This window comes from Phasianus colchicus, chromosome 3 (genome assembly GCF_987193195.1).
Source record: "Phasianus colchicus chromosome 3, bPhaCol1.hap1.1, whole genome shotgun sequence".
NCBI lineage: Eukaryota > Metazoa > Chordata > Aves > Galliformes > Phasianidae > Phasianus > Phasianus colchicus.
In genome coordinates this window covers 4,194,864-4,212,046 of record NC_143438.1, presented here as the reverse complement: position 1 = coordinate 4,212,046, position 17,183 = coordinate 4,194,864, and the positions used below count along the sequence as shown (strand labels likewise).

General features: G+C 36.3%; 1 protein-coding gene across 6 annotated transcripts in view; it reads left to right on the top strand.

Moving 5' to 3' along the window:
* The window catches only part of ATP9B (ATPase phospholipid transporting 9B), a 166,254-nt gene that overhangs the window by 133,998 nt on the left and 15,073 nt on the right, over positions 1-17,183 (top strand). For all 6 annotated transcript variants that reach the window (XM_090136847.1, XM_031609948.2, XM_031609940.2 and 3 more), the window contains 6 exons: positions 2,154-2,402; positions 12,355-12,516; positions 13,954-14,046; positions 15,198-15,281; positions 16,070-16,240; positions 16,752-16,850. In XM_090136847.1, coding sequence (XP_089992973.1) covers positions 2,154-2,402; positions 12,355-12,516; positions 13,954-14,046; positions 15,198-15,281; positions 16,070-16,240; positions 16,752-16,850 — 858 coding nt within the window. The remainder of the gene's footprint in view (positions 1-2,153; positions 2,403-12,354; positions 12,517-13,953; positions 14,047-15,197; positions 15,282-16,069; positions 16,241-16,751; positions 16,851-17,183) is intronic.

Sequence of the window (17,183 nt, the reverse complement as noted above, 5' to 3'; positions counted from 1 at the left end):
AGGTCGGTAATCCAGATTTTGTTCAGGATGGGCTACTGAAAGTAATTACTACCTGACAATGATTATAAAAATCATTTGACCATCATTTTCTTACAGTAGATTGTTTGAGTATTCACTGTATCAACTGTAACAACTGATAAGTTTCAGCACACATAGATTGAAGTGAGTCTGAAGACAAAGTGCCAGTTGTCTTCTAGAGGATGCATGTTCATTAACACTCTTCTCATTTTTTAATGTTAAATATTCCACCCAAAAAGAATTGCTTAAAGCTTAAAGGCTTTACTGGTTCGTTGTAAAATTTAATGAGTAGTACCCATGCTTAATTAAGATTTAATTACTGTAGCAGATTTGGCACTGGAATTTTTAAAGGAAGCAAAAAGCAAAGGAAGCTTTTTTCCCCTCAGCAATTGTTGGAAAGAATTTCCCAAATCTAGGTTTGCTTTTGAATGATGAAAAGAACTTTCTTGGAACTTTTTTTTTTCTTTTTTTTTCTCCAGCTTTATGCAACACTACTTAATGTCTAAATAATGCTTTCATTACGTGCGTTGCTAGCAACTACTTAAAACAGAAAAATGAAGGAGTTTCTTTAACCAAACCAGCAACTATTAAACAATTGCTGCAACCTCAAAACTGTGGTGAGGTTTTTATTTAATCTGTGGTAATAGAAGCTGCCAGTTAGCTAGGCAGCGATTCTTGTGTGACATTGATTTTATCCCTTGTTTGTGTTCTGTTTTATTATTACAGTGGACCTACTAGACTATTGTCATCTTAATGTAACACACAAATCTATTATAACCTGATTATATTTCCCCACTGGAAGCATTTTGTGATAGAGGGCATAATCTTTAATGGAATTTGTGTGAAATTAAATTATACAAGCATCAATAAACATAACATAATTCAGAAGGAGTAAATCAGCTTAATTTATTTGCGGCTGTAATGGCATCAGCGTTAGCAGAATGCAAATGCAGAGGTTTAAAGCAGTAGCTGAAAAGCAGTGCCAGATGAGCAGAAAGTTAAACCCTTTATTAGACAGCACTGTAATTTGATGGGCAGAATGTTCACGGTTCAGCAGACAGCAGTCAGGAGGAAAAAACCACATGGTTTCTGAAGAGGTTTTCTGAGTTACCCCAGAGTGAACAGAAGACTCTTTTTTAGTGTTACAGATAGATATATTTCATATGCTGATTTCAGAAACAAAGCCAGTCACTTTCAGCAAATTATATAATACTATCTTAAAAGACAAATTCAGTCACGAGCTATACCATATCTGAAGGACAGTTTAAAGTGGTGCTAGTTTGGCAGTTTTCCAGCAATAATATCCTTAAATATTTGTCAGACTATTGTTTAGCAACATCTTTTTATTAAATAAAAATAAATGATTACCCTCTGCTAAGAACAAAAAAAAAAATTCCAACCTGCAGCAGAAGCAGCTACTCTACTAACTGCATTGGTTTACAAATAGTGTAGAAATTAAGGAGGTCTTATGTTAGCAATATTTTTTAATTAGCCCAGATTGTTATACTTAATGACATATTAATGATATTAATGATAATGAATGATACTTGCTTTTGTTCTGTTGTTCCATAGTAATGTAGGGCTCTTTAAAATACCAAAGATTTCATTGAAGATTTAAAGGAGGTTTTTTTCAATGTCAAACTGTGGGATTTGGATTTCCAATCTCAGAATGTACATAGATGACAAGATAAAGAAAAAAATACATAATTTTTTAAAAATTCCTCCCTTGCAGAACCTCTTGTTCTGGTATTTCTAAACTCATTAATTGGTTGCTGGCTTTAATACTTCTTTAAAAATAATGCGTGGATGTGAAATCCATGTCGGTCTGTTCACCCTTTCCATTGGATACTTGTTTTAACTTCCTATTTCTCTGTTGTCTGCTGCTTGAAAACTCTGTTACTGAAATCTAAATATAAAGGTGAGATGATGAACTTTTAATCACTTATTAGTTCTGGAGAAAAGTAGATGAGGATTTTTATAAGTCAAAATAGAACAAGTTTTATGAAATAAATCGCTGCTTTCTTACAGTTTTTCACCCTTTGTAAAAAAGAAGAAAACAGGTGTATACTAATATTTATTTTTTTGTTCCAATTTTTGAACTCTGTTTTACTGTTCATTGTGTTGGGTCTTAAAAGGTTCACTCTCAGAATAGTGGAAACAGTACAAGTTCAACACCATCCAGGAAACCTCAGTCTTCTGCACCCAAAGTCCGCAAGAGCGTCAGCAGCCGAATACACGAAGCAGTGAAAGCCATTGCACTGTGCCACAATGTCACCCCAGTGTACGAATCTCGTGCTGGTGTGTCTGGAGAAACAGAATATGCAGAGGTGGATCAGGACTTCAGCGATGAAAATCGAGCTTACCAGGCTTCCAGCCCTGATGAGGTTAGTATGCAAGAGCAAAAATAATCTTCTCCCCCTAAAGAGGATTAACTTAAGTTCAAAAGAATGGAACTGTGAAATATGCAGCTTGCTCTGAAAGTAGTGCCTCCTATTTCTTTCTGTGGAGACAACAGCCGATAGAAAGAACACAATAACACTGTTTGATAGGGCACATTCTCAACTACAAAACACTGATTTTCAATATAGTCACCACCATTAGCCGATTCATGCAGATGAGCTGATCAAGACAGCCTTCATTCTGTGGTGACAGCTGTTCATGGCCATCCAGAACAGTTTGTCTTTCGTGTTGCCATCACCACTCCTGAAGCACACTGCCCACTGCCCCGCTGTGCCAACATCCACTGTTTGGTCTCCATGAAAGCTCAGCAAGCAGTGATGAATGAATGGCTTCCCCTTGGATGCAGTTTTTCCCACGTGGAAGAATTAAATGGCACATCTTTTCTTCATACGTATTTCCATGTCAGATGCTATTTTGTCAGATCCTCTGCTGTCAGATTTGTGGCATGGCAACAGAATGTAACAGAATACTGATGTGAAGGTTCAGCCTCTACTGTCATACCACCAATGTCTGCCTTTGACATTGTGGGACAGTATAATAAAATAGGAGGCATAACTTTCAGAACACCTCTTATACAAGTGTTTTGGGTGAAGTGTTTCTTTGAACTTAACAGGTCTGGCTTCATTTTTTTTCTTGTTGTAGGGTAGGTCTACAGTTGTGTTAAGGTTTTTTCAGTTATTTGACTAAGGCTTCTCTGAAATCAGTGCTTTGAGATCAATCAATACTGCATTGTAATTAAAGTTATTAGGTTTATTCTCAAAACATTAATCCATGCATAGATCATAGCTCAAATACACAAGAGGGAATATGAAAATCAGCTTTGAATGATGGACAACCAAATACATTAGCTAGTGACACTACTGATTCGTTAATTATAAAGATTCATAACTGGGAGAAAATCTGAACCTCAAATACCCTTGTAGAAAACTTCTTGAGCTTCACCCTAGGCAGCTGCATAATTTTCTGGTTTCAGTCAAAATTTCATGAAGTTTAAAACAAATTTAAAACCCTCTTTCAGTAAAACATGCATTTTACTTCCATTGAAATCCTAATTTTCAACATCCCACTGCTTTAATTCAATCTAATTTACTGTCCTGAAAAGTCCTATTTCAGAATCTGAAATGGTGATTGCCTTAGATTTAATCCAGAAGGATGTTATGAGAGAGCAGCAAAGCTCGAGTTTCAAGATACTGCAATGTAAGCATAAAAATTATTATAGTCCACTCACAAAAAATATGTGGGTACCCTTGGAAATAGAGTACTCAGAGTTCACTTTGTCTCTGAAAGTGTACAGGTTGAAGTGGCATTGTTTTAAAGAAATTCTAGCTGTGCCTGATGGTTGAATATACTGTTAGTAGTGTAGTCATAGTAACTTACTCATAATCAAAACAAGTTTTTTGTAAGATGTGAAGAAGATGGTGTGTAGATGAAAGCATGTGTATTCTTCTGACTTTACAAGTTGATGTAATACAAGTTAGTATTTGTTCCATGAATGTCATCTTGGCCTGTTCCTCTTTGTGTACAGCTTGTTTGCATGGCTAGCTTATCAATCATATCACCATACATAATATTATCAAGCTATTATCAATTCAAAATGCAAACTATTTGATAAAAGTAACAAGTTTATAACACATACTTTCAGTAATGCAAGCCATAAAATGAAGTCCTTTATGCAGAACAAGCTGGAATTGCATGTATGTCAGATGCTACAAAACAAAAATGTTCATAGTGTCATGTAATTACAAAATACAGAGAGGTGACTGGTTCTCAGTGATCCAAATAGTTGCAGTTAGGACATCCACTTTAAAAATAAACTGTATGTAGTACCTGAGACATTGCTTTCTGGCTCAAGTCTAACCTCTACGATGCTAAATGTGGTGCTGTATTATACCAGTTGATCTGCATTTTGACTTGAGAGTGTTGCAAGAGCATTCGTTCACTCCAGAGATATATTGACAATATAATCCGTTACTGTAGTTGTGTGATGTTTTGCTTCCATTTGTGACCATGTACAAATTTTCATACGTGTATTTATGTAATCATAGTTGCTAAATGCGTTAATGTAATGAGCTTGCAAGGTAAATATAATGCAGGATGTGATGACAGCTAAAGAGTAAATAAACTGCTTTAATAGCCAGTGATATATTCCTAAAGCAGATGAAGAGACGTGCAATTGAGAGAGATTTAGGTTTTTTTTCATGCACTTGCTTTTCTCTACATCTGTGCTTCTGTGTATTCATTCAGTTGTTTGGTATCTGAAAATATTACCTCAAATATCAATTCTCCTCCTATATTTGCTAAAGAAAACATCTGCAAGACTGGAAAATTATGCAGGTGCTGCCCTAGGAAGACAGTAGAGAATTTGACCTTGGGAAAAGAAAAGGAAAGAAAATTTGATAGAGTGTTTAGATGACAGATACAGAAATCAGGGTAAAAAGCAAAGTGGGGAAGAAAGACACCAACAAAGAAACCATTTGTGTTCTAAGAGAATGCACAGGTATTTTTAACAATGATTTTTTATCATCTCAACTCACAAATTCAAGCTATATGCAATTTAAATGATAAACTGGGAACATGGTTTAGAACTGACAGCATTACATTTCCTGTGTTTTTCTAATATAATGTTAGAAACTGCTGAAATTATATTGAACAAGTGTAGTTTAATATCATTAGAAATTGATAGTAAGTGGAGTCATATTAAACAATGAAGCTACAGAAAGCATCTAAATAGCATAAAAATTGCATCATGACAGCAGAAAGACTAAGAGTTGAAAGACTAGCAGGTCTTTATCATAATTTTTTAAAGAGTTCTATTGACGCAGTGTTTGCAAATCACTGGAGCCTAAGGAAAATAATGCAAATGGTTCATTATTTAGCTTATTGAACTTTACTGCAGTTAGGTTGACGGATGATGCCAATGTTTCCCAATCACCAAAGTACCATTTGAAAAGCATTTTTTATTGAATAAAGTGCTTTGAATATTGCACCCTGGAGCTTTATTTAGGGAAATGGTTCAATTGATGTTTTCTGTTTAACCTCATCACTGACCTATCACAACATATTTGGTTAATAAGCAACATTATCATTTAATAGACTTAACCAATTTTATGCATTGTACTTCCTCAACCTTACAACTCTATTCTCCTAGTTTTTGTTAATAGAACTGGCTTGATTGCAGTCTTTTGAAAGATGTTATCTGCACAATTGTCTCTTGTTTATATAATATTGCATGGTATCATGGTAGCATATAAAGACCAGAGAATAATGTGTAAGTATAAACTATTCTTCCGTGTAGAAAAGTATAAGAAGCACTTCAGCATTGTATAGACACATAATATAGTTAATGAAATGACTTGAATTCATTTGAAATTCTTTGCATCTACATATGTTTGCATCCACACAGAGATAAAATATAACTAAAAGAAAGTATGCACATTTAGAAGTAGGTACATTCATCATAAAAGATGTATTTCTCTTTTGCTAGAGCAACCTGAGATAAGTAACTGATTTCGTATTCATAATGTGAACCCTACTTATGCCAGGCTCTTTGTTTCTTATGATAAGTGATCAATATTTCATTTTCTCTGAAAGAGTGGAAACTTTCATTTGTCTGTCATTTGTCCTCTACAGCTGTAGCATAGCAAACAATAAATATTCACTTAGAACTTGCTGAAAAAAATAAAAATGTCTCTTACTCAACAATCATAGATGTGGGTTCAGCTCATCTGAGTAAACTAGCTACCCTAATGTAATGAACAATCATAAAAGGATATAATCTAAGTAGGTAAAGCAATGGAGTTCGAAGGTCACAGACCAAAGCAATTCAGGGGCATGCTATGAACAGGAGCCTTTGAAGACCTTTGCTCTCCTTTGGTCAGAAAAGATTGATCAGCCACGATTTTTAATGACTGCTTACTCTCATAAACCAGCTATTTATTGGTTATACTTCGTCCTGCACCAATATATTTTCAAGCATTTTTAATCCAGCATTTTGAATATTTAAATACTACCTTAAAGTGTGGTCAGTTATTGAGTTCCAACATTTTTGTCCAAAGTCAAGAGAGCTTCTAAAATTAATTACAATGATACGTAGGCAATCATTTAAAAACAGACAGGGAAATGATATGCCCTTAGTGAAGCAGCTTTTGTGTTTACAAAATTGAAGCTGTAATGTATGAGACATGTTGTATTGTTTAATTCATTTTATTGTGTGTGCTTATTGAAGCAAGACTAATTGTGTTGTTTTGTCAATGTATTGTGAAAAGCAAATCACTCGGTAGCATAAAACCATCACTTTCCTGACCTTCGAGACCTACAAAGAATAACTACTCCATAGCTTGTCTTGAATATCGATCTGCAGTTTTTTTCACATGATCAAGCTGTATTTTAAGTTAATAATTTTATTTTAATTTTGAACTTTCTTGACGAAAAGTGGTAGACTGTGAATTTTTACTACCAAATCATTGTTCATAAATATAAAGAAAGCAATGCTCATTGGAAACATATTGTTGAGCAACCCTAAAAGCAACTGTTGGGATCGTTCGAGCCGTGGAGAAACAAAGCTCCCAGCTACTTCAGTGTTATCATACCAATAGTCTTAACTTTAATTGCTACATTATTGTTATTACATTGCCTGTGTATCTCTTATGTGGCAGACTGATTTTGAAAGCAGATCCTATTGTCTAAAATGAACGTGCCCTTAATTTACTCTGAAAGGAAGGCTGCTTACATGAGAATTCTTTTAAGCAAAGAAGCTAACTTAAATTTCCACCCACAGTTCTTTGCTCATCCTACAAACTGCTCGCTCATTTATGTCAAAGTCTTTAAAGGCTTTATTTGCATTTTTCACCTGAGTGGTCAGGTTCATTGCATGGCTCCACAAAAGCAGTGTTGGTACAAATCAGGGGGATATGAGGTGGAGATAAACAGCTAACACTGGCTGTAAGGTGGTGGATCTTTTAGTCAAACATATTACATTAAAAGTGAATGTTGCATATTGAAGGTGGCAACTTGTTGATCGTAAATTGCCTTAGCAATACTCTGTAAACACTGAGCTGTTAGTATTTCTGCTAGAGAGCAGCAGTGGTGAGCTTCTCTGCAAGAAAGGGGAAGCCAAAAACTGACAGCAGTGCCAGGGCCCTCAGTGCTGAGGTTTGCAGTCCCACAATATCCGAGCGCAGTGAGCAGAGCAGCTCACATGATGGCAGAGACAGCTGAGTGTCTGCGTGTCCATGATGGTAAGACACATCTGAATTCAAGCTAGGAAATCATCATAAAGTCAGGACCGGCTCCCAAAGCAATAACCAGCATCAGCCACAGTCAGATAGTTGAGAGAAGAGTTGTGAGGTCCAAAATCTGAGCAGAACCAGGTCAGCAGAGTAGACAGCCAAGCATGAACACAGTTGCAACATCGCTGCAAAATGAGTTTTGCAGGATTGGACATCGCCAAGTGAAAGCCAGGGGGAGTCTCTGTGAAGGCTTCTTACTGTTCCTTTACCACAGCCTTTAATAGTAAGCTTGTTCCTATGAAGGAAGGTGTACTCAGGTACCTGACAATTTCCGTCTAAATAGGGTTTTGAATCTTTTTTTCACAGAAGTACGTTGCTATTTGTCTGGACAGATAAAAGGTTATATTTCAGTTGAATAAGAATCCAGTCTCTATTTTAAGTTACCCAAGATGAATGGGATTTTTAAATTATTTCTGTTTGTTTCTGCTTTTTACTCAGATATAATCTATTGTAAGCTACTGTATTTGGTTGCTTAGACTAGCTAAGTTTTGAATAGTCTAGAATACAAAGGGGCCAGTAGTAAGCTGTGATGATGTGTATCTTCCAGTCCTGACTGATGTAGTATCTAAAGCAAGTAAGAACAGTCTAGGACATTTTTTGGTCTTAACAACCTTTTAGGATGGAACTAGTAAGTGAAGGCCTTCAGGATTTAGTAGCATTTCTTTATTCAAGTGACTATATCAATTATTCATCAACTGGGACTTCTTCCTGCCGTCAGGGTCCCAAGATGACAAGTAACAAGAGGTGGTTATCTTTCACACGGAGCAAAAGGACCCAACTGCAATTGCCATAAATAAAAGGCAGTAAGATACTTGAGCAATACCTGGTATTTCCTACTAATCCAAAGGAAGATGGGGCAGATGTTAACCTGAGTGGGAAAGAAAGTGTTCTGAGGTGTGAGCCATTCACCCTCATGGGGAAGGGTGAGGAGGATTCAAAGAGGTTCTTGGAGTTGAGCTGAATAAGGGGCACTCTTGTACCTATTAATTGAATGGCATAAAACTATTCAACACCGCTCGAGAGAGAAGTTCTCTGTTATTTGTTAGGGAGGTATTTTGCTCTTTTGTCCTCTAAGTTGAAAATAAAGGTGTGACTTCATTTGAATCAGTTAAAAAATGATCATCTGGAATTGGCTTATGATAAAACTAAAGTTGCTAAAGTTTTAGTGACCTCTTGGGTCTCATGTTTTCTGAAGTGTTTTCTTGATTAAAATTGTCGATTAGTATTTGTTTTAGGTTAGTCTAATGGTCTAATTAAATAGGATGTCCTGAACCTTCAGGAATAAAGATTTTTGTTTTGTGCTTCACATGGGGCCTATGAAGTCCCTAACTATTCATTCTCCTTTATTAGGTGATTGTGTTTCATCGCTGATGGAATAGGCAACTGCATCCTTGTCACTTCAAAGTCTTGTGTATTTTATATCACTTTCTAGAAACTGCCTGATATGTTTATAAACTGGATTCTTTTAGTTCAGTAAATGAACATTTCTAAGCAAATGGGATGATCATCCCCAAGCCATTGAATTAACGTGCAAGGCTGCCAACAAGGTCTGTAACAAAAGTGCTGCTAAGTTTCCCTTTGTCTCAGATGGTCCTCAGAGAACGGAGCTGAACACACGGTCATACTCAGAGAAGCTACTTCCACCTCCTGGGATAGGAGTAAAATGAAACAGGTTAACTGCTTTGATCACTAATTGAGAGAGTTTCCTTAGGAAGTCACTGAATTTTATTTTGGCAATCTGTGCTATGATAATTGAAAAGTTTAGTATTTGGGGCTGTGAGCTGAGGCAGCTGTTAAGGTCTGGTGGCTTCTAATGGAGAGAGACTGCCTACAGGGGCAACTGGGCCTCATCAGTGGGCATAGGATCGGGAAGGTTTGAGGTAAGAAATGCTGAACAAGATGCTTCCCAGTATTTTTGTCAGGTCTTTATGCAGGTTTACTACCTTCTTTCCTAATGTGGAAGTGTTACTTGGAGCCTGTCACATCGGAGGTGAATAGCTGTTCCTTCCTGTTGGGTTGCTACCAAGGAGGAAATCACGAGGTAGAGATGATAGAAGTTCTCTGACTCCCCGCATTTCCCCTCCTGGGAGCCCTACATTGTCAATGAGTTGAGGCACAGGCCACAAGTCCATAACCAGAACTCACTTGATCCATTTATCTGCACATACTAAGAATTGAATGGTTATCAGCAGATATTTATAATCAGAATTGATGTTTTGTATTTTATCAAAGCAAAATGGCGGCATCTCCAGCTAAGTTTTTTTTAACTCATCCTTCGATTGCTTTATCTGATTCCATCTTATGTGTCAGGTGCTGTAGAAGCTACAGCTGCTGTGTTTGCATGCCATTCTCAGGGTTCTTGATGTTTGCATGCTGAATTGCAAGACCATTTTAATTTAAGTTTTCAGAAACTTATTGAATGAGAATGGAAGAGGGGAAAACTCAAGAAGAGTGTTATCTAAGAATCCTTTTTCTGAACTCTGTACAAAGAGTGATTCATTATATATATATTTGTGCAGATTGGTAATTTGGATTTTCATGCCATCAGTGGAATAAATCTTTTCAGTATTTGTATATTCTAAAATCTGCAGATATTTAATGGTATGACTTGACAGTGTTGTTTGGGATACTGTTAAGGTCTAACTGAATTCTTAATGACAGGAGTTAAACTTAATGCATTGCTCTCAAGTTTATTCAGGTACTTTTTAGACAATTGTTTGAGTCTTGAGAATTACTGGCCATTTCTGCTATGGTACTGCACTGATTAATTTAAAAGAGAACAAATATGTTCACTAAGCCAGGTATAAGAATCGAAAATGACTGTGGTGCAAAATGCTAGTTCAAATGGTTGGTGAAGCCAAGCATAAGTGAAATATTAAACAGATGTGAGTCACCAAATATAGAACATTTAAGTCCTAGCTGCAAAGGGACACAAATGAGATGATAGGGTATTAGGAGAAAGATGCAATTTACAGGTCAGAATGTAATAGTAACCTTTCACTGTGAAAATTGAAAATTAACCTTGAGAGTATTGGATCATTTACAGCTTATATGGTACTCTTACTGAAGAGGAAAAAACTCTAAAAAGACTTCCTGTGATTTGGGGCTTTAAAAATGGTGCTATTTAAAGTGTGTTCTTTTTCCCTTCTTTAACTGCATCACAGCATACTTTTGTTGATGCCTACACAGACAGCACTATTGGGATTTCTTGAGGATTTGTATAACTTATTTTTTCCTATTTTAAATTTTCATTAGAAGCTACACGGTGATTATTGACTCAGTTCGGATGAAATTCTTACTGGGCACCAGTCATCATATCTTTTGAACTTTCCTGAATACTTTACTACTTGCATGTCTTTTATCATTGAGATTAACAGCAGAAGCAGGTTCCGTCAAATAAAATAAATGTGAATCTTCATTATAATTACCTTTTTATTCCTTTAAAAACCTGTTTTCTAATTATGATTAACGCTTCGAAAAATGAAAATAGAATTGAATATTATTTATTTATTTCTTAAGCTGCCCAAAGCAATTTTCTTTAGAATGGGTGAGAAGTATCTGATGCATTATTTAAAAAATAGCACAGAAGGAAGTAGAAGCTAGATGCTGTGTACTCTACAGCACCAGAATTTAATAAATAAATAAACAAATTCAGAATCACTGAGGCTTGCATTTAAGATACCATGTAGTGGTAGCTAGTAGTGATCATTACACCAGGGCTGCACTTTCCTGCCAGTATTCCATTGCATTTTCTTGCCGTGCAACACATGGCAGCAGTGGGGCAGTCTGACAAAACGGTGTCTGACATGGAAGTGCATATGAAGAAAAGGTGTATCACTGAATTCCTCCATGCGGAAAAAAACAGCACCCGCTGACATTCATTGATGCTTGCTGAATGTTTCTGGAGACCAAACAGTGGATGTGAGCACGGTGAGGTGATGAGTGCTGCGTGTCAGCAGTGCTGATGCTGACAGTGGGTCACCTCCACTTGTGCAGATTTTTCCAAGCACAACATGCAGGCTCTTGTTCATGGATGGTGAAAATGCACAGCTAATGGTGGTGGCTTTGTTGAAAAATACTGTTTTGTAGCTGAGAATTTGTGTCTATCAAATAGTGTCATTGTGCTCTTTGTATCTGTTGTAGTTTCTGTAGAAATAAATAGGAGGCATTACTTTTGGTGTGACCTAACTATAAAGCAGCTTTTCTGAGTTTGTAGAAGGAAATTTTACAAATATGTTCATGGGATGCAGAATTATAAGCTGGGCTTCTATCCTATTTTATATAGCAACTTAATTTTATTGTTGTTCACAGAAAAAGTAATAAAATAATGCAAATGTATGAAGTAAGCTAAAGACTTGTAAGATCCTTTCTTTATTGATTACAGATTGCAGTGTCCAATTATACATTCAGTTATAGATCTGAAATGGTTTTGTATGTAAATACTCCCAACATCTTCTACTTAGTGCTGTCAATAGTACAAAAGTTTTATTCTGTTTTACTCTGACAGCTCTTTGGCTTTAGCTTAATTTATATAACATTATTTAAAAGTGAAAGGTCAATTACAAGTCCTTCTTTCTTTTCTCTTTAGGTTGCTCTGGTGCAGTGGACAGAGAGCGTTGGACTTACTCTAGTAAACAGGGATTTGACCTCCATGCAACTGAAGACCCCTGGTGGACACATTCTGACATATTATATTCTGCAGATATTCCCCTTCACTTCTGAGAGCAAGCGCATGGGAATCATAGTTCGGGTAATTTGGTGCTCGGCGGTTGGTTTGCATTTCTCCAAAGCTGTTTTAACTGCATGTTTATTTTGATATTTCTTAGTAGAAACTTGATCCTTCAAGGAACACATTTCAGAGGATTTTCAAATGGAAAGCAAGCATTAGACTAGACAAGCAATTATGTGAAATTTAGGCTGACGTGATGTTGCGGAGAGCCTCGCAAAGGACAAACTCTTATCTCACATGGAAACATGTTAATGTCAGTACTTTGTGCTTAAGCTCTGATGTTGCAATTTACTGTTAAGCCTTCATTTTTAATTCAATTTTCAATTTGCTGCTCTCATGCAAAATATGTTGCCTCTTCAAGGGGTAAACTAGTGTGGGAAATTTGTGGCAGCAGTAATTCATCTTTCTTTGCTAATGCTGCTGCTGCTTTTTCAGGAATGCATGCACAGCTAAAACACCACTGGGTCTGAGCATAACAGATGCACGCTTAGTTGTCTGTTAGACGTCCAGGTGGGGACACACTAATGATTATTAAAACCTCAAATGCAAGGAAGCCACCATGAAAAGGAAGGTTTAAACCTCTGCTAATATCAAGACATGAACACGCTATGTATTTCTGCCTCCTCTTGTCTGAAAGCAGACAGGCAGAACAGTGTCAGACATGGCTGCATGTTTAGATCAGTGCTGCATCCTAGTTAACTACCTATCAGACTCATCCCATCCCATATTTGCCAATGGATGACAAACCAAGCATGCCATCAGCCTTGGGCAGACATACTTCAGACAGCACGTATGTGTGCTCAGGTCTGGAGAGAACTTGGAATGTCTGTGTTTCATTAAATGCAGTTGGCACTATTTAACACTGTGTAACAGTGTGTTAGAGACATGTTCAGAGCTACTATGAGAAGCCTGCAGATCAGGTGAATCTATTATTTCAGCAATAGACCATGCATCACAAACTCCTGATTTAGGTAGTACTTGCCTGAGTGTGAATTGTTTGACTAAGTAATGAATGTTTAATCATTAAAATATCTGTAACATGCATAACACCATTATTTGTTAATTTCCAGTTACTTGAAAGATACAGAGCGAACTTTCTGTTTTTTAAGTTGAGAGTGAATGCCACAAAAGAAACAAATATTTCAGTAGTTAAAGTGGGCATAACAATGACATTTTAAAATTTAGGAAGAACAGGCAGGTAATGGATGCTGAGAACCTGATACATTGACTTCAGTTAGAACTGGTCTTCTAATACAGGAAAGCAGGGAACATGCATCTCTGTGGAATCAGAGAAGTCATTGGCAATGTAAACATGAAGTAAAACTTATCCAACCCTTTGCAAGTTACTTCATCTTTTTAAATGATATTCTGTTGGCCACTTCAGAAGACTGCTTGTTTGTAGGTAATTTTTGGACTGTATAAACAGATCTTTTTTCTGTTTCTTCTGTAAAATTTTAGGATGAGTCTTCAGGAGAAATTACATTTTACATGAAGGGTGCAGATGTTGCAATGTCCACTATTGTACAGTACAATGATTGGTTAGAAGAAGAGGTAAGAAATAGAGATAAATACATTTTTGACATATATATATATTACAAAATGTAACTGAAATATCAAATGTTATTGGAGTGGATTTAAGAGAGCCTGAGCCACTGCAGTGGCTTTTCAAGTTCAGTTCATCATACCCTGAATGAGTTTTAATGGTTTAGAGTTCTTTCATATTCTTGTATAATACATAGAGAAGAACAAAGTTAGTAGTCATAGCAGAACGTATTCAGACTTAACACAAGCAAATTTGTTTTTCATTGACTGATCTTTCACATGAAACCAAATTATTTCTGAGAAGTATTTTCATATAAATCTATTTATCCTGAAATAACCTGTTATAAATTCTGCAGTGAAGTATGATTATGAATTACAAAATTTATTATATGATGGAGGTATGCTGAAATAGTTTTTTACCAGATTTATTAAATTTAATATCAAATAGCTAGTGACCAAACTTCAAAACTGATCAGTGTTTTTCACTGTGTCATTGTAGTAGGTACCAGCAATCATCTTATTTTGACCCTACATACAGACAATATGTTAATACAATGATTACACCATGTATGTTCATAATGGTATTGGCAATATGAATCGATATCTGCTGCAGGGCAGCTTGATTTATTCAGGGACATGAATAAATTAAACTCCCTGAAGACCTAGCAAAATGTCATAAAAATTACTTTTGGCGATAATGATGCACAATTAATCGTAAAATACTTGTTTAATTTATTTAGCTTTATGAGGTCAAATCAATACGTGTTTAGCAATGGACAGCCTTGTTTTTCATTATGACGTGCTGTTCCATGGGTATTTTAATCTACAGACCTTTTTCTGACAAGAAATGCATTTCTCTGAAAACAAAAATTTAGCTCTGTTGCATGCTTTAAAAATAGTTTTATTTTTAAGCTTTCACCTGCAAGAATTTTTCTTCAAGCTAGGAGAAAAAAATCTAATTGGCTTGCCAGTAGTATACCAGATTGGGAAAACTGAAGTGAATATTTATTATTCTTTTTGTGGTTTCTCCTAACTCATCTACAGCCTAAAGAAACATCAGTGTCTATGCTACAGATATGCTCTGTTAGCATACAGTCATATGATGTGAAATACAAGCATACAGCTTGTTTGCATAATTATCTATCTTTTGATCTGTTTAGTGTGGTAATATGGCTCGAGAAGGGCTGCGTACTCTGGTTGTTGCCAAGAAGTCACTGACTGAAGAACAGTATCAAGATTTTGAGGTATGGAGAGACAAAATGATCAATGTTATTAGCATAGCTCTTGTATTTTGCCTTATTTAGTTACTTCAAGGGGAGCATTCCTCGTTTTTATTCTATTAATAAAGTAAAGAAGATGACTCATATTAAAACTACCAATATTTGAAGCACAACACACTATATAGATTCATCAGTGACTGTTCTGTAGTTAGATGCAGGATACTGTTTAAGTGGGTTACATCACTGGATTGTATTTCCCCAGAAGCCAGCATGTTTCAGCATTAAGTGAGACAGGGGAGGTTTAGGTTGGATATGAGGAGGAAGTTTTTCAGCCAGAGGGTGGTGAGGCACTGGAACAGGTTGCCCAAGGAGGCTGTGGATGCCCCATCCCTGCAGGCATCCAAGGCCAGGCTGGATGTGGCTCTGGGCAGCCTGGTCTGCTGGTTGGTGACCCTGCACATAGCAGGGGGTTGGAACTAGATGATTCTTATGGTCCTTTTCAACCCAGGGCATTCTATGATTCCATGATTCTGTGTTAATTCTGTACGTTAGTATGACTAAATAATCTATTTGTTCTCAAAGATCAGGGCAGTTTCTGTTCAGATGCTGTGATGCCTGATTCATACTAGGTCTTCAGAGGGTTCTCTAGAGATGACTTATCAAAAAAACGTGTAGAATTCTCTTTTAACCTTGTTCTTTATTGAAGATGTTTAAATACAACCTTTTTTTTGTAACCGATTGATAGACAAAATGTTTACTTCTTTTTCTTTTATGAGTTACGACCAAGTCTAAGTGGTTTTGTGTTTGCACAGAGTCGATATAACCAAGCAAAGTTAAGCATACATGATAGAAACCTGAAAGTTGCTGCTGTTGTAGAGAGTTTGGAGCGGGAAATGGAATTGCTGTGTCTCACTGGAGTAGAAGATCAACTGCAAGCAGATGTTAGACCAACTCTAGAGATGCTAAGAAATGCTGGAATAAAGGTAATGAATGTGAACTGGTGACATACAGATTATCATATACTAACATGAGGGAAAGTATTTTTGGTTTGGTTTTGTGGGGGCTTTTTTTGAAGGTTTTTTTTTTTAAATATTATTTTACATATTTGTGTACATTCAGGTTCATCCAAAGTAAGAAATATGCTAACTCCTAAGCATATTCAGGACAACAGGGAAAGGCTTTTGTGTTTTCTCTGCAGTTTAACTGCCAGTGGGTTGCCACAATTTCCCCCTGTCCTCATGTAAATTGAGACAAAAACTTTGTGTGAGGCGAAACAGAATGGAAACTGTTTATAAACAAACACCTCTTTTCTTTGTGAGTTACTGCAGTAAAAACTGTCCATTAATTTTAGTTAAAAAGTCACATGTTGGTATACATTCCATGGTAGTCTGATCTCATGCAGTATCAAATGAAGGTTGGAGTGACATGTTAGTTAGATACGAACAACAGACACAAAAATATCCAAAAGAATTAACTTTTACATTATTTTTGCAGATATGGATGTTAACAGGAGATAAACTGGAGACAGCAACGTGCATTGCAAAAAGTTCTCACTTAGTGTCTAGGACTCAGGACATTCACATTTTCAGACCTGTAAGTATAGGTCCAGCTTTATTGTTGGATTCTTCAAAACGCAGCTAATACCAGTATGGCTTTGTTTGATCTGTATTGGCCACTTGTCACAAAATTGATGGATTTTACAGGCATTTTACACTCCACACTTATAAACAGTGGAGATAGTCAGTCACCTCTTGGGTGGAGAAAAGTCTTTGCAAGATGCTGAGACATAGGAAGGATTTTAGGAATATGATTCTAGCTTGTTCTGACATTTCCATTACTCTTTAGACTTGAGCAGACTTTCTTTTGAATTAAGCTGTGATGCCACAGTTTGACTCAAAATGAGACAGTTGGAAGTTTTCGTCCATT